General features: G+C 38.4%; 2 protein-coding genes across 3 annotated transcripts in view; one reads left to right on the top strand and one right to left on the bottom strand.

Moving 5' to 3' along the window:
* Positions 1-17,251, bottom strand: part of LOC115221368 (72 kDa type IV collagenase-like) — a 61,393-nt gene extending 44,142 nt beyond the window's left edge. The window contains exon 1 of the mRNA XM_029791541.2: positions 16,958-17,251. The gene's annotated coding sequence lies outside the window, so the exon portion shown is untranslated. The remainder of the gene's footprint in view (positions 1-16,957) is intronic.
* Positions 15,022-18,849, top strand: part of LOC115221367 (FACT complex subunit SPT16) — an 88,448-nt gene continuing 84,620 nt past the window's right edge. For both annotated transcript variants that reach the window (XM_036510708.1, XM_029791540.2), the window contains exon 1: positions 15,022-15,891. In XM_036510708.1, coding sequence (XP_036366601.1) covers positions 15,823-15,891 — 69 coding nt within the window. In that variant the 5' untranslated portion in view covers positions 15,022-15,822. The remainder of the gene's footprint in view (positions 15,892-18,849) is intronic.

The following is an 18,849-nucleotide window of genomic DNA, read 5'->3' as shown; positions in this document are numbered from 1 at the left end:
GTTGCTTAATATGTTTTGCTAATATTGCTGTTTCTTTTCAGATATCATCAGAAAAAGGTAATTAAAATTCATTAAAATTACAGATCTGTCAGACTTTGATGATGAGTTTTCAAAGGAACCTCCAAGTATTTGATTGAACGACCTACTAGAAAGAGCACCCTGGCCTTACACTCATCATGTATTATTGGCTTCAGAAAAGGGGAAAAAGTAGAAGAAATAACAAATTAACACTCTTTATCCTTTTTTTTTTTTACTTGTTTCAGTCATTTGACTGCGGCCATGCTGGAGCACCGCCTTTAGTCGAGCAAATCGACCCCAGGACTTATTCTTTGTAAGCCTAGTACTTATTCTATCGGTTTCTTTTGCCGAACCGCTAAGTTACGGGGATGTAAACCCACCAGCATTGGTTGTCAAGTGATGTTGGGGGGATAACTACAGACACACAAACACATATATATACACACATACATATATACGATGGGCTTTTTTCAATTTCCGTCTACCAAATCCACTCACAAGGCTTTGGTCGGCCCGAGGCTATAGTAGAAGACACTTGCCCAAGGTGCCACGCAGTGGGACTGAACCTGGAACCATGTGGTTGGTAAGCAAGCTACTTACCACACAGCCACTCCTGCGCTTTTAGTAAAGTAATTTGTATATGAAAACAACATTTACTGTCAGTACTGAGGTAACTATAGAGATTAGTATGACTGGTGCAACACTATGTAATGGATAAACATAAACACCTTGTATTCAAAGAAACCAGGGGTCACCAAACTATGGCCTGCAGGCTGGATCTGGCCCATGAGGTCAGTTCATCCGACCCACCGCCGCACTGTACCTTTTGTGTAAGTACCAGCAATGTGAGTTCATTTGTCTCTGGCAAGCTGGCAGAATCGTTAGCGCACCGGGCGAAATGATCAGCAGTATTTCGTCTGCCGCTACGTTCTGAGTTCAAATTCCGCCGAGGTTGACTTTGCCTTTCATCCTTTCGGGGTCGATTAAATAAGTACCAGTTACGCACTGGGGTCAATACAATCGACTTAATCCGTTTGTCTGTCCTTCTTTGTCTTGTCTGTGTTTAGCCCCTTGTGGGTAGTAAAGAAATAGGTATGGCATCCATGTTTGGAACAACTTATGTCTGTGAGCAAACATTTTCAGTAATGAAAGATGTGAACTCAGCACATCGAACAAGATGGACTGATGAACATTTGAAAGCAATTCTCTTGGTTGGATGCAGCAATTCCAAAGCAAATATTGATGATATCTTAAAAGCTAAACCCCAGTTTCACAAATCTCACTAACCTTTTTTGCTGCTTAGTTTGTGAGATTCGGATATGTGTGCACTGGGTGTGATATAACTTATCTTACTGCTAACGTCACCTTCTTTGATAACTTTTTGGTAAATAAATATGTTGGTTGTCTTTATTTTTTGTATATTCACTGTATTGTATTGAAACTCTGACGTCTGGTAGCTGACTTGGTAGACACCCATAAAATTATTAATCATGTTACAAACAATAACTCTGTGCACCTTTTCAAACTCCACCTGTTTAACACCCGTGGACATGTTTACAAAGTCAGAAAACAGCACAGCTCCCATGACTTTCGGAAACATTTTTTCACACTGAGAGTTGCTGAAGTATGGAACAAACTGCCGGCATCAGTTGTTAGTTGTTGGAGCATTGCATCCTTCAAAACTTCCATGCTTCCTGAGATTCGCCAACACTACACCTGATTTTCTCCCCTCCATACACGTGCAAGCATGTATCTGACTCATACACTGTTCACTTTCCAGACATTTGTACATTACTGCATATGCTTTACACACACTTTTGACAAGTTGTGGTGCACCTGAGCACTGTATACAATAATTTCATTATTATTATTATTATTATTAATATTATTATTATTATTATTAATATTATTATTATTATTATTATTATTATTATTATTATCATTATTATTATTATTATTATTATTTTAAAAATGGTTATGTGGCCTGTGCTCATCATTCTCTCAATTACCTGGCCCGCCGTGAAAAAAGTTTGGTGACCCCTGATATGGGCAGAAGTAAATATCTTTTCTTCATGTAGACAGATATAAACACTTTGTCCTTAGATTTTATATAGACAGATGTAAACACCTTGTTATATAGATAAATACAAATCTTGTCTTCATATAGATAGATATAAACACCTTGTCATCACATAGACAGGTATAAATACTTAATCATTATATAGACAGATATAAGCACCTGCTCTTCATATACACAGGTGTAAATACCTGTCTTCATTTCAAGAAATGTAATTAACTTGTCTTCATATACAATATATTTCTGTCTGCAAAGATAAATGGAATCACCTTATCTTTGTATACAGTATCTTCATAGCCACCTGTTTTTCTAAAATGCACCATAAATGTTCAATAATATTGAGATCTTGGGACTGTGGTGGCCAGATAAGATGTTCAACTTCAATAAAATGTTTCTCGTGCTTTTCAGTAACACCTTTAGCTGTGTGAATTGGTGCATTATCATCTTGAAAGATTGTGTTTGCCTCTGGAAACAGTTCCACAACCATAGGATGAATTTGATCAGATAAAATGCTTAAATAATCTTGACTATTAATTCTGCCATGAAGGGAAACCATTGGGCCGATGGATTTCCAATATATAGCCCTCCAGATCTTCACAGATCCTCCTCTATGTTTAACAGTTGGAAGAAGGCAGTTTGTGTCAAATGCTTCTTTTGGCTGTCTCCATACATATACTCGGCTGGTGGTCAGAAATAAGGTAAAGGATGACTCATCCAAGAAAATAACATTCTTCCACTGCTCTAGGGACCAATTCTATAGGTTTTTACTCCACTCTAAATGTTTGTTTTTGAAAGTAGTGGTTTTCTGATTGCAGCCATCCCATGAAATCCAGCTTTGCGTAGCTCCTGGTGAACAGTTTTTGTGGAAACTGGGTTCTCGTGGTGGTCATTAAACACTGCAGAAATTTTGTGATCCTTTCTAACAATTCATGTAAGAGTCCAATGGTCCCTACCTGAAAGTTTTGGTTTTCTTCTGGAGTTTTGTTTTGATGAGGAGGTTTTTTCCCTCTTTCTCAAAGGCTGTCATTACTTGCGAGATGGTACATCTTGATACACCCAACATTTCGGCTGTTTTCATTATGCTACCACCTACCATACAAGTACCAACAATTTGACCTCTTTGAAAGTCTGATAGCTCTGTCATTTTAATGAATTTTAATTACCTTTTTCTGATGATATCTGAAAAGAAACAGCAATATTAGCAAAACATATAAAGCAACACTAATAATAAATTTTAAAAAATAATAAACAAGCTTTTGACGGTTTTATAGATATTTCAAAATTATGATGCTATGATGCTAGATGGTTCCATTATTTTGTCCAACCCCTGTATGTATGTATATATATATATATATATATATATATATATATATATATATGTATGTATGTATATGTATATAAAAGAAGAAGAAAATGGAGAATTTGAGGTTAATAAGAGTTTATTATCAGCAATAAATCAATCATTATCCCTACATCATTGATAAAGACTCTCTCTCTGAGGAAATCCCAAAGGAAATATTCACCAAAGTGTAGGATTATTTTACAACACTGGAAAATTAAAAGCTTAGTAAACATTTCTTTATAAAGTTCTTTATAAAATTTCTTTATAAACTACACTTTCGGAGTGGTTGGCGTTAGGAAGGGAATCCAGCTGTAGAAACTCTGCCAGATCAAGACTGGAGCCTGGTACAGCCATCTGGTTCACCAGTCCACAGTCAAACCGTCCAACCCATGCTAGCATGGAAAGCAGACGTTAAACGACGCAACGATATTTATGGTATATTCAATTGAGAATGTAGTTAAGTACAGTATAAAGCTTGTCCACCTTCAGATTTACCTTGGGCTATCCAGTAGTAGTATTATAGGTACTTCCAGGTTTGCGTTTGGGCATCTGTCGTGTGTGAACATATATATGAAAAAATTGGAGTCAGCAAGAAGAGGTACGTTTGGACATTTATTTTTTAATCACTACAATTGTTTACCTGCAATGTAGTTCTCCAGACGTCCAGGTATGTGATTATGCAACTGTTTCCCTGCATTATGAGATCTGGTTGTGTTTCCTGAGGAAACTGCATTGCATGGAAACAATAGGGCTTCCACTCAGTTTCTATCAACCAGATTCATTCATAAAGCATAATTCGGTCCAGGGCAATATATAAAAGAAGACACTTGCCCAAGGTGCTGAGCAGTGGGACTGAACCTGATATCACACAGTTACAAAGTGACCTCGATAGTCACAATGCCATGCCTGTGCCTGTCGGAGAAGGATGTAAAGAGTTCAGTTAAATATACATGAAAGATGCCTCTTTGCAGCCTTGACTTATTTGGTTGATTTTAGTTAGAATGTTTATTATGAGAATTTACTAATTGTTGTCTGTAATTTGATATTTCAGCTCAACATAGAAACGGTTAAAATGATGCAATGTAGTGTTTTATGGTGACATTTGTAGTTTAGAAGGATTGACTCATTTTTCTGGGCATATTTTTTTTGATGTTTGGAATAGTTTATCATTTATTCTCTCATTTAGATTTGGTTACACGCATACACACTCACACATGTATAGGTGCAGCCATGGCTGTGGAGTTAGACATTTGCTTTCCAAACAAATGGTTCTGGGTTCAGTCCTACTGTGTAACACTTTGGGGAAGTGTCTTCTACGATAACCTTGGGTTGAAGCCTGTCTTGTATGTCATCATTATTATCATCATCGTTTAATGTCTGCTTTCCATGCTAGCATGGGTTGAACGATATGTGTGTGTGTGTGTGTGTGGAAGCACAATGGCCCAGTGGTTAGGGCAACAGACTGATGGTTGTAGGATTGCGGTTTCAATTCCCAGACCGGGCGTTGTGAGTGTTTATTGAGCGAAAACACCTAAGCTCCACAAGGCTCCGGAAGCAGATGGTGGTGATCCCTGCTGCACTCTTTCACTACAACTTTCTCTCACTCTTTCTTCTGTTGGCCTGCTCACTTAGCCAGCGGGGTGGCGTTATTTGAAGGCTAAAACAATGCGAAGCGCATTGTGACCAGTGATGTCTAGCAACATCTGATGGCTTGGTCATTCAGATGATCACGTGATATATATATATATCATCATCATCATCATCATCATTTAGCGTCCGTTTTCCATGCTAGCATGGGTTGGACGGTTCAACTGGGGTCTGGGGAGCCCGAAGGCTGCACCAGGCCAGTCAGATCTGGCAGTGTTTCTACAGCTGGATGCCCTTCCTAACGCCAACCACTCCGAGAGTGTAGTGGGTGATTTTATGTGCCACCGACACAGGTGCCAGACGAGGCTGGCGAACGGCCACGCTCGGATGGTGTTTTTATGTGCCACCGACACAGGTGCCAGACGAGGCTGGCAGAGGGCCACGCTCGGATGGTGTTTTTATGTGCCACCGACACAGGTGCCAGATGAGGCTGGCGGACGGCCACGATCGGATGGTGTTTGTTACGTCCCCAAAGCACGGAGGCCAGTCTATGCGGTACTGGCTACGGCCACGTTCGGATGATTTTCTTGTGTGCCACCGGCACTGGTACCACAAAGATACAAATTCCATTGATGTTCATCTATTTTGATTTGTTTTGATTTGATTTTCACTTGCCTCAACAGGTCTTCACAAGTGTCACAAGAAGGAAGGTATGCACAGGTGGACTGACTACGTCGCAGGTAGGGGCCACGGGTTATGGCCTGACTAGTCTTGCCGGGTCTTCGGATGGTGTTTTTATGTGCCACCGACACAGGTGCCAGATGAGGCTGGCGAACGGCCACGATCGGATGGTGTTTGTTACATGCCCACAGCACGGAGGCCAGTTGATGCGGTACTGGCTACGGCCACGTTCGGATGGTTTTCTTGTGTGCCACCGGCACTGGTACCACAAAGATACAAATTCCATTGATGTTCATCTATTTTGATTTGATTTGATTTGATTTTCACTTGCCTCAACAGGTCTTCACAAGTGTCACAGGAAGGAAGGAAGGTATGCACAGGTGGACTGACTACGTCCCAAGTAGGGGCCACGGGTTATGGCCTGACTAGTCTTGCCGGGTCTTCGGTTGGTGTTTTTATGTGCCACCGACACAGGTGCCAGATGAGGCTGGCGAACGGCCACGTTCGGATGGTGTTTGTTATGTGCCCACGTCACAGAGGCCAGTCGATGCGGTACTGGCTACGGCCACGTTCGGATGGTTTTCTTGTGTGCCAACGGTACTGGTACCACAAAGATACAAATTCCATTGATGTTCATCTATTTTGATTTGGTTTGATTTGATTTGATTACATATATATATACATATTTATATAATATATTGGGTCATAAATAATGCATTTTTTTAATACTTCTTTTATTTTTCAAAATTAAGATAAAGTTCTTTCTTAATCTAAAATATACTTTCTTTCATTATTTACAATGCTCTTCCATCTATCTGGTAGACTTGCAAGGCCCCTCGTCCAAAATTCTCTTGTCCGTCATAAAAAATACTCCTCCATTACTACTCTGACCTCGTCTACAGAATTCATATTTTTTCTGTCCAAATAGGCATAGGAGTGGCTGTGTTGTAAGCAGATTGCTTACGAACTACATGGTTCCTTGGGCAAGTGTCTTCTACTATAGCTTCAGGCCAACCAAAGCCTTGTGAGTGGATTTGGTAGACGGAAACTGAAAGAAACCCGTCGTATGTATATATATATATATATATATATATATATGTATGTGTGTGTGTATATGTTTGTGTGTCTGTGTTTGTTTCCCCCCTCCAACATCGTTTGACAACCGATGCTGGTGTGTTTACATCCCCATAACTTAGTGGTTCGACAAAGGAGACCAATAGAATAAGTACTAGGCTTACAAAGAATAAGTCCCGGGGTCGATGTGCTCAACTAAAGGCGGTGCTCCTGCATGGCCACAGTCAAATGACTGAAACAAGTAAAAGAGTAAATGATTTTGAAGACTGCAGAATAAATGGTAGTCAGATGGTCCAGCCTTTGGAATGTCATCTTCACTGTATGTGGCCAAGCATTATCCTGATGGAAGAACATCTTTCATCTTGAAACCAAAGATGTTTGTTTTTCTTTTAGCACTGACTTAAGCCACTCAAGTTGCTCGCAGCAGAACTCTTTGTTATCATTTGGTTTAAGTTTATAAGTTCAAAGTGGACTAAACCATTCATATCCCACCAAACAGATAACAACACCTTATGTGGGTGAAGACCTTTCTTTAGCCTGGGGTGCCGGTGTTTCTCTCGTTCTTACCCAATGTCTTCGGCACATTTTTATAGAGAACCCACACTGGAGTGCCACAAGACAATGCTAGGTGTGCTGTACTGTAATCTGAATTTAACTTTTTTTCCCCATATTTTTAGCTCAGGTGTGCCACCGAATTTTGCAAAGACTATAACTGTAAGCAAGTGAAAAACGGTTGCTGAGCACTGTTCTAGATAGGTGGCACAGCAAGCTATTTCAGGTGTATTTACATCATTCATCTACAGGAATGGTTCCCAAAATGAGTGTTATTGCTCCCCTGGTGATGGTGGAAAGTTCCAGGGGGGCATTGAAGAAAAGTGGGGTAGCGATTAATTTAAAAAGTGGGGTGATAATAGGGTAGCAATTCATGTAAAAACAACAAAATAATGGGTTCATTAAGTTAAGTTTTATTTGTGAAATACAGTTGCTTTGAATTTGCTTCAGAAAGAGGTCTATGTTTGTGATAGTTAGTTAGGATGGGGTCACTAGGAATGTGGGCTGGGTGTCAAGGGGGCGGCAGCCCGAAAAAATTTGTGAACCACTGATCTACAGCGAGAAATTTTCTCCATGACAACAGAAGAGAGTGAATGGCTTGTTTACGAGTTCAAATGTGCCACTGGCATATTCGAACTGGTAATACCATTTCATCTGACAGATATTATCATTTCTTGGCCAGAAAAACTGACCAGTGGGGCCTTGAGGATGATAGAAGTTTGCATTAATGTCAGAGTGTTCAGCTGAAACATAATTTTCCAATCTAAAGTACCAAACATTCACTTTGGATGGCCCGAGGCTATATTAGAAGACATTTGCCCAAGGTACCATGCAGTAGGACTGAACCCAGGACCATGTTGTCGGGAAGTAAGCTTCTTACCACACAGCCACGCTATCAGTGCAAGTGTTTGTATCTGCGTTTGTTCCCCACCAGTGCTCGATAACCAGTGTTGGAGTGTTCAAGACCCCTAACTAAGTGGTTTGGCAAAAGGGTCCGAAAGAATAAGTACAAGGCTTTCAAAAAATAAGTACTGGGTCACTTCTTCCGACTAAAATTCTTCAAAGCAGTGCTCCAGCATGGCCGCAGTTTGATGACTGAAACAAGTAAAAAAAGAAGCATTTGAAAGAGAGTCATGGCTGTGTGGTAAGAAGCTTGCTTTCCAACCGTATGGTTCCAGGTTCCATCAAACTGCGTGGCACCTTCAGTGCAAGAAGTATACAAGAATGGTTATTATTACAGAAAAAAAAAAGGGTATTTTTTTAAAGAAATTTTCTACGAATATTTTTCACACGGTGTAGATTATGACTATATCAGAATTTAATATGAAACAAAAAGAAAAATATTGGTGGCGTCCACAAATTTATATCTACAAAATAAACTTGAAATTTTAAAGTGTGCGTGTGTGTTTCGGGGGTACACTTCTGTAGGTATGTTAACTAAAATTCGTTTGTTTATGTCCCTATAACTTAGCAGTTCGGCAAAAAGTACCGACAGAATAAAAAATAAAAAATTATTGACAAAAATAAAACTGGGGCTAATGCAGAATGGCGCCTCGGATCTTTTCCTTTTGAACGGCAGATGTCAACACAATTTCTAGTTAACTAAACACTTTTAAACTTCGTATACAGGTAGAATCTGTTTATAAAACATCATTTTCTCTTGGTTTTATTGAGAAAATTCTATAGTTTGTAAGATATTTCATCTGAAAATCCGAGCATTTCGGCAATTTTAACCAATCGATTACCTCCATTCAACTAAAATCATTTGCTGCGTCTAAAACTGAGACATCCTGTAACTAACCCTAAACCTCCCCTCTAACCCTAACCCTAATTTTTATTCTTAATTGTTAAATTAATTTAATTCCATTGCTTTAGTTTTTTTTACATGCGTAACAATTAAATTAATTTAATAATTAAGAAAAAAAAATTTAGGGTTAGGGTTAGGGGGGGAGGTTTAGGGTTAGTTACAGGATGTTGTCTTAGTTTTAGACGCAGCAAATGATTTTAGCTCAAAAGAGAGCATAGGATTGGTTAAAATTCGAAAAATTAAACTATGTTAAACAAACAAATTACAATTTTCTCAAGAAAGCCAAGAGAAAAAAATATTTTATTTTAATAATAATAATAATAATAATAATGAAATTATTGTATACAGTGCTCAGGTGCACCACAACTTGTCAGAAAGTGCATATAAAGTACATGCAGTAATGTAGAAATGTCTGGAAAGTGAACATGCTTGTGTGTGTATGGAGGGGAGAAAATCAAGTGTAGTGTTGGCGAATCTCAGGAAGCATGGAAGTCTTGAAGGATCAGTGCTCCAACAACTAATAACCGATGCCGGCAGTTTGTTCCACGCTTCAGCAACTCTCAGCGTGAAAAAATGTTTCCTGAAGTCATGGGAACTGTGCTGTTTTCTTACTTTGTAAATATGTCCACGGGTGTTAGATGGGTGGAGTTTGAAGAGGTGCTCAGTGTTATTGTTTGTGCGATGGTTGATAATTTTATGGGTGTCTGCAGACGTCGGAGTTTCAATGTGTCCATGCCGAAGGAAGTAAGGCGTTCAGGATATGGCAAATGCCTGACACATTCTACCAGTATACGAAGTTTTAAAGTGTTTAGTTAACTAGAAATTGTCTGCAGTTCAAAAGGAAAAGATCCTGCGCCTCTACTGACAAAATGCATTTTGTTGAAAAAGTTTTCGGTTTACTACGTTTTAGATGTCGGAGATAATGAAATTTTTTATTTCACCTCTCCCCGCTCAATTTAAAATTTTGAACTTTTTTCGAAGTATTTTTTCCCTTTTTCTTAGATGACTGAGATTCCGAATATGCAAGAAACCACGTTTTTAAAATTTTTAATTCAATAAGCACATAGACTTTTGTCCAAATACTGTTTTTTTTTTATTAAGTAAACATGTACATTTTATTGCCTTCATAGTGTTTACCGTTTTACAAAATCAAACTAGAAAACTGGACAAAACAGAGAACATAATTGAAGAAATTAAAAAGAAAAACGCCCCCCCCAAAACTACCTTGGCCATTACAGAGGTTTTCCAGCGCCCCAAAACTTTTCAACCCAAGGTGGTGAATTGTTTTGGCTTTTTTTTTTCTTTTTCTCTTCTTTTTAATTTTTTCAATTGTGTTCTGTTTTGTCCCAGTTTTCTAGTTTGATTTGGTGAAATGGTAAACATTGTGAAGGCAATAAAATGGATACATGTTTACTTTTAAATAAGCATATGAATGTTTTCCTGGGGTTAAAAACAACAGTAACCTCGTCTTCTATAGGACCACCACATTTAATTGACAAATATATTTTATGAAAAGGCGGCGAGCTGGCACAAACGTTAGCACGCCGGGCGAGATGCTTAGCGGTATTTCGTCTGCCGTTACGTTCTGAGTTCATATTCCGCCGAGGTCGACTTTGCCTTTCATCCCTTCGGGGTCGATAAATAAAGTACCAGTTACGCACTGGGGTCGATGTAATCGACTTAATACCTATGTCTGTCCTTGTTTGTCCCCTTGTGGGTAATAAAGAAATAGGTATTTCGTCTGCCGTTACGTTCTGAGTTCAAATTCCGTCGCGATCGACTTTGCCTTTCATCCTTTCGGGGTCGATTAAATAAGTACCAGTTGTGCACTGAGGTCAATGTAACCGACTTAATCCATTTGTCCCTTCTATGTTTAGCTCCTTTTGGGCAATAAAGAAATGAAATATATTTTATGAATAAACGGATAGGGATAAATAGGCAGAGAAATAAATAAATGGATGAAAAAGTTCCAAATTTAAAATTGGGGGTGAGTGTGTGTGTGTGAATTTTGAGCCCTTTATTAAACTCAACAACATTGATTATTAAACTTTGAAGGCTGTTTCTCATAAAATGGTGTATATTTAATTTTATAATCAATTATTTACGATTATTTAAGCCAAACACAAGTAAAACTCAAATTCTTTTCAGTTTAATGTTTTTGTCTGTATTTAATTTCGATTTGCATATATTCGTCAATTCACTACAATCTCTTTAAAGTAAACAAAATCAAATTTTTAAATTGGGAGGGGGAAAGAAGCGGGGGAGGGGGATATTTTTTTTTTTTTTGCATAATTAAATAGTTTTTCAAAAAAATGTATTTTTCAGGGAGAGGTGCGATTCTACATTAGCCCCATAAAACGTACGTATTGGGGGTGTAATTTGCTCGATCAAAACCTTTCAAGGAAAGGGTACTACTTAAGAAGAATGGTTCCAGTGCGCGCACTCGCGCAAACTAGTCGTGACTAGTCGATCCTATGACTACCTAGCAAAGTAAATGAAACACAAAATAAATAATTTTTTTCAAAACAAAGTAAATAAAACACAAAAGCAGAAAGTAAAATATTAAAAAAAAAAGTAAATAAAACAAAAAACATAAAGTAAGGATCGACTAGTCACGACTAGCTAGCGCGGATGCGCGAGTACGCGAGTGCGCGCACCGGTAACACTCTTCTTAAATAGTACCAAAATTAAAAATATTTGGCGATCTTTCGTCTCTAGTAGACCTTTCCGTCGAATTCCGTAAAAATTTTTTTTTTTTTTTTACATATGGGCTTGCGGGAACTTTTGAAGTAATATACATACATATACACATACACCGAGTAAAAAATTTCAGTTATCTCTTTCTTTCACACATTACTCTGTCTCTTCACACACACACTAACAGAAGCACTTCACTTACACAACATACTGTCTGTCTCCCACACCCCATCAAACACACACACACACACATGTCCATCAATGCTCCCATGCACGGTAACTTCAAAAGAACTTCCCTCGTCATACAATCGCTTTCTCTTAGTCTCTTTCGCTCTCATTACTTCAAAAGTTCCCGCAAGCCCATATGTAAAAAAAAAAAAAAATTTTACGGAAATTGACGGAAAGGTCTACTAGAGACGAAAGATTGCCTTTATTTTTTTGCATATTTAAATAGTTTTTCAAAAAAATGTATTTTTCAGGGAGAGGTGCGATTCTGCATTAGCCCCATAAAACGTACGTATTGGGGTGTAATTTGCCCGATCAAAACCTTTCAAGGAAGGGTACTACTTAAGAAGAGTGGTCCCAGTGCGCGCACTCGCGCAAACTAGTCGTGACTAGTCGATCCTATGACTACCTAGCAAAGTAAATGAAACACAAAATAAATGATTTTTTTGAAAACAAAGTAAATAAAACACAAAAACAGAAAGTAAATATATTTTTTAAATAAAGAAAAAACAAAAAACACAAAGAAAGGATCGACTAGTCACGACTAGCTCGCGAGGATGCGCGAGTACGCGAGTGCGCGCACCGGGAACACTCTTCTTAAATAGTGCCGAAATTAAAAATATTTTTTTTTTGCATATTCATAATCTCCGCCATCTAAAACGAAAAAATAGTTTTTAAAAAAAAAAAATTGCATTTTTCTGCATTAGCCCCATAAAACCCTTCCCAGTAGGACTCCAGCATGGCCGCAGTCCAATGACTGAAGCGAGTAAAAGATACAAAATGGTGAATGGCGAAGAATGTAAACATGGGTGAGGAAACCGGTGTTCTCCGAATTAAGTCCCTTGGGATACTTGTTCTCCGCCGAGTAATCGAAACTCAGCACTTCTGTTGTTCGAAATGGAGAGAAACGATTATTGACCGTTGATCTCCAGTTGCATGCAATATAACCTCGTCTTTTCTGTTTTGCAGACAGAGTGCAATGTGCATCCAGCGTAATATAAGTATAATATTCAATAATATTCTATGTGATTTGGTTGCTATTTCTAGCGACTCTTTGGTTGAGATAGTAAGTCGTTGAGTAAAAGGATGAGGAGAGAAAGTAAAGTTAAAGTGATACAGAGAGAGAGGATAGAGAGAGAGATAGAGAGAAGATGGAGAGAGAGAGAAGAGAGGATAGATAGAGAGAGAGAGGATAGAGAGAGAAGATAGGATAGAGAGAGAAGAGAGGATATATAGAGAGAAGAGAGGATAGGGAGAGAGAGAGGTATACAGAGAGAGAGAAGAGAGGATAGAGAGAGAAGAGAGGATAGAGAGAGAGAGAGGATAGAGAGAGAGAGAGTATACAGAGAGAGAGAGAAGAGAGGATAGAGAAGAGAGGATACTGAGAGAGAGGTATACAGAGAGAGAGAGAGACATGCAGAGAGATAGAGAGAACGAGAACGAAAACAAGTTAGTGAAAGAGAGGAAGGAGAGGGAAAGAGAGAGAACGGGAGTTAGCGACGAAGAAAATGAGAGACAAAGACTGAGAAAGGCAGAAAGAAAGAGAGAGGGAGAGAGAAGGGGAAACAAAGGGAGAAAGAGAGAGTGGAAAGCAGATAGGGAGAGAAAGAGAGCGGGAGGGGGAAGAGAGAGAGAGGTGTTTGCATCAAAACGAAAATATCAGAGTTGAAAGAATGAAAGAAAGAGAGAGAGAGAGAGACGGAGATAGGAAGCGTTTGATGGCAGAGAAAAGGCGGGAGAAAATGAGAGCGAATAGAAGAAAACGAGGAAGGGAAAGTATTAAATATGGAATAGCGAAGAGGATGGATGATACGTGAAGAGAGGAAAAGAAACTGGGATGGAAAGAGGAAACTAAAATAAAGAGGAAAATGGTAGATGTATGTAGAAGAATGTGTAAGAATGAATGTTGAAGTCGTGGAGTCTGAGAGAGATAGAGAGAAAGAATTAGGGAATTAAAAGAGAGGAAGTGAAAGATTTTTGTTATATAAGCTAAAAGTAAAAAGGAGCAGACGAAGAATGACATTGTGTGACATTCGTGCTTCTCTCTGAGAGATACTAGAGTTGTGAAATCGTAAATCTAAACATGGTTTTTTTTTTTTACTGATCACAGAAGACTTGTCTCTTTTTTGTGGGTCTACAGAGAGAGAGAGAGAGAGAGAGAGAATGAGGAAGGCTAATGAGATAATTAGGCCGGAGTGTGTTATACAATAAACATGTGTGAATATGTATGTCTCTCTTTCTCTCTCTCTCTCTCTCTCTCTCTATATATATATATATATATTATATAAAGTTATACGTTTAATTGTGAAACTCAGAGTAGCGACTAACTCGACCCAAAATAACATATACTATTAATTACTACTCTGGCATTGAATACTCTTTTCGGAAATCAAAATTAAACGATATATATATATTACACACACATATATATATATACATACACACATACATATATATATATATACATACACACATACATATATATATACATACACACATATATATATATACACACACACATATATATATACACACACATATATATATATATACACACACACACATATATATATATACACACACATATATATATATATACATACACACACACACACATAGATACATAAACACATATATATACACACTATATATATATATACACTATATATAATATACACTATATATATAAATACCTACATAAATAGATATATCTGTTTAGTGTTGTATGTATATAAAAGCGCGCGCGTGTAATTGTGTACATTGAGAGGAAAAAATAAACGAAAGTTTAAACTGACAGAAAGAGAAAGAGGACAAGAGACATAGAGAGAGACAGATAGATAAGGAGATAATAGAGAGAATGAGAGAGAGAGGGAGAAAGGAAGAAAGATAGATAGAGAGAGGGGGACACAGCACCTCTCCCGTATTTTATTGTGTTGACGATTCACGTGGTATGGCGGCCATTTTGAAAATGACTCGCCTGCGACTCGACCCGTCACGGAAGGTGGAATCCATTCCGCACTGGTTCCCTTGGGTCGTGGGTGTTTGAAATAAAAGAAGGACCATCAGCCCCTACATTGCAATATCAACATCGTCAAAGTGTTACAGGGGTCAGACACATATTTATGTACCCTGTATTTGTTTCTTGTTTTGGGACAAGATAAAGCAATTCTGGGAAGTGGTAAAATCGATTATATCGATCTCAGAACTCAACTGGTATTCGTTTTATCGACCCCTGAAGGGATGAAAGGCATAGCCGACCTCGGCTGCATTTGAACTCAGAATGTAAAGAACCGGAAGCGATGCCGCTGAGCAATTTTGTGCGGCGCGGTAACGATTTTGTTGGCTTGCCGCCTTACAAAAACTTAATAAGAAACAAGGAAAATTTTATAACAACTGTGTTTTAAAGTTAAATTAACAATTGTTCCGAGTCTAATGTACTTCATTTCACAACTTAGGAGATAAAAAAGTGATAAAATGATGAAATAAAAGAAAGAAAGCAAAAAAAAAATGTGGTTGGCATTGGGGACAAGAAGGAACAGGAAGAGAACTCTCCTGTGTTGTGAGATAGAGAACTAAACAACACAATCAGGCGTGAGCAGAGTAAACTCGCGCCATTTTCCCCCCTTGTGCGGCAGTTCACTGCCTGCTGCCCTGCTTTTTTGCCCCCGTCGCCTTTTTTTTCCTGTATATATCTTACTTAAACCTCTTTGAAGTTTTTTTTTTCTCTCTATCTGCTTTGGAAAAATAACACCAGCTTAAATAATGGCTAACCTCAAAGTGGATAAAGATGCTTTTTTCAGACGTATGAAGAAATTTTACAATGCTTGGGAGGTAAGTTTTCGTTTTTTTGGGGTTACCCAGAAAGAAAAAAAAAAATCTATAGCCTGTCTATTATTTCGTACGCGTGTTCCAATTTATATTTGAATGGTCGCTGATTTAACATTTTCTTTCGTTTCCTAACTTTTTTTTACAACATTCTGCATTCATTGTACCTAGAATAAGTGAATATGTGCGTGTATATACATGTATGGCTATACAGAACAGTATATATATGTGTATATATATATATATATGTATATATATATATGACATATATACGTGTTCTTGCGCATCGATACATGGTATTGATGTTACAAGCGGATATGGGAGAAAGTTGTGTTGGTTGACTTAATATTTTTCTATGAGAATTATTTCAGTTTTAGCAGTAAGAAGGCATGGACAATGCCAGAGACTTTATTTTCCCTATCGATCTGTTTGCAGTTCTAATTTTAGATATCTGATTCTTAATTATCGCTTAATTTCATTCACATAACTGGACACTGGGCTTCGACGAGTCTTCATATCTCGAACTAAAAAAAGTAGAACTTGAAATTATGTACGTTCGTAATGTCACACACGAATCATTTTATATACATAGTAGTTACTCAGACGACTCTATTCACATATTCATATTTATATTTATCTATGGATATATATATATAATTTTTAACTTCTATGAAATAATATTAAAAAAGTAGTTTAACAAGAATTATAGAGAAAAAAATTTGAAATGGCGGAGAAAATGGAGTGCCGGTCTAAAATGCTCACAGCTATTTTGTTTTCCGTCCACGATTTCGGATTTCGATCCCGCTCGGATCCATTTTTACCTTTTAGGTCTTGGAGGAGATTCTATCTTTCGCTTGGCGTATTATTAGCTTTATCAAAAAACCGATTCTACTTCTAATGCCTAACCTGTTTTGCTTATGAAGTTGTGTGCGTCCGCGCTGTAGGATCCTTCGTCTGGTTCGGCAGGAGTGGAGTGGAGGGGAGAATGGTTATTTTTCTTTCTAGGTTTTTCAGTTTTTTTTTTATTTTAAATTTTCTATAAACACTTTGAATATATACAACCACTACTTACCCCAATACATTCCGCGACCACTCGGTACCATCATACCATCACATTTTAAATCCGCTCTATCCTTCCTCTGGTTCGGCAGGAGTGGAGTGGAGAATGGTTATTTTTCTTTCTAGGTTTTTCAGTTTTTTTTTTTTAAATTTTCTATAAACCCTTTGAATATATACAACCACCGTCTACCCCTCCCCATACATTCCGCGACCACTCAGTACCATCATACCATCACATTTTAAATCCGCTCTATCGTCATCTATATACGATGGTAACTCTCAAATTCCGCCGAGGTCGACTTTGCCGTTCATCCCTTCGGGTGTCGATAAATTAAGTACCAGTTACGCACTGGGGGTCGATGTAATCGACTTAATAATCCCTTTGTCTGTCCTTGTTCGTCCCCTCTGTGTTTAGCCCCTTATGGGTAGTAAAGAAATAGAAATAGGTATTTCGTATGCCGTTACGTTCTGAGTTCAAATTCCGCCGAGGTCGACTTTACCTTTCATCCTTTCGGGGTCGATAAATTAAGTACCAGTTACGCACTGGGGTCGATGTAATCGACTTAATCCCTTTGTCTGTCCTTGTTTGTCCCCTCTGTGTTTAGCCCCTTGTGGGTAGTAAAGAAATAGGTATTTCCTCTGCCGCTACGTTCTGTGTTCAAATTCCGCCGAGGTCGACTTTGCCTTTCATCCTTTCGGGGGTCGATAAATTAAGTACCAGTTACGCACTGGGGGGGGGGGGTCGATGTAATCGACTTAATCCCTTTGTCTGTCCTTGTTTGTCCCCTCTGTGTTTAGCCCCTTGTGGGTAGGTAGTAAAGAAATATATACAATGGTAACTCAAAATTACGAAGTAGTCTAGTTTAATTAAATCTCTTATTCCGAACCATTTGGTGCTTAATCTCTTTCTTCCTCTCTTACTTCTTTTATTTCCCCACAACTTTTCTTTCACCTTTCTGCAAGATTGGATTCTCTTTCCAACTTATTGCTTATCTTTCCCTTATACCTGACCTAAAACACAAACATTCATTTATTACTCATTACCTTCTACACACGCGCACATCGATCTTCAAAGGAGCTTAAGCTTCCTTCGAAATTCCCTCTTCTTTTTTTTTTTTTTTTCCTTCTTTTCTTGTACCACATCTTTCTCTTTCTCAGCCTTATATATATCTTTCCTAATTCCTTCGATTACTATTTTTCTTTCCCGCTATCAATCCATCTATCTCTTACACTATCTTCCTCCCTCTACAGTATTCTCTTCTTACTCTCATCCTATCTCTCTTCTGTCACTCATTCATCCTCTCTCTTTCTCTCTCTCTCCTTCATTAATACTTCTGTCTGTCTCTTCGCTTCCTCCGTCTTGCATGCACATTATACTCCCACTCTCTCTCTCTCTTTCATTAGATCGATGATCCTTTTTCTTTATTCATCATTACATTAGCGCCTTTTCTCTCTCTCTCCTATATTTCTCCCTCTTTTTTTTTCCTTCACCTCTGTGGCTCTAATTCCCATTCTATTTCCCTCTATGTTCCCTCGTTTGATATCAAACGGCTCCCTCCCTCTCCCTCCCTCCCTCTCTCTCTCCTCCACACACACACACACACACACACACATTCACTTCCAGAAAAAATGAATCATTCTCTCATTCTACTTCTCCCTTATATATTTTTTTTCTCTCCCTCCAGTCATCGCCTTCTGCCTCGCTTCATATAATCTGCTCGGCTCTCACCCCCCCCCCCTCATCCTTTAATAAAGCCACTCTGCCATAACAACAATCCTATTGCGCTTCAGAAATATAATTGCGCTTCCATCTCCTCCCCTTCATCCACCTCCACCTCCTCCTCTTCCTCGATGTTTGCAAATATTGCTTTCTCATACACTACACACCATAGATGCGATTTCTGT

This window comes from Octopus sinensis, linkage group LG18 (genome assembly GCF_006345805.1).
Source record: "Octopus sinensis linkage group LG18, ASM634580v1, whole genome shotgun sequence".
Lineage (NCBI taxonomy): Eukaryota > Metazoa > Mollusca > Cephalopoda > Octopoda > Octopodidae > Octopus > Octopus sinensis.
Note: the sequence above shows the minus strand (reverse complement) of the source record. Positions and strands in the feature narration are given on the sequence as shown.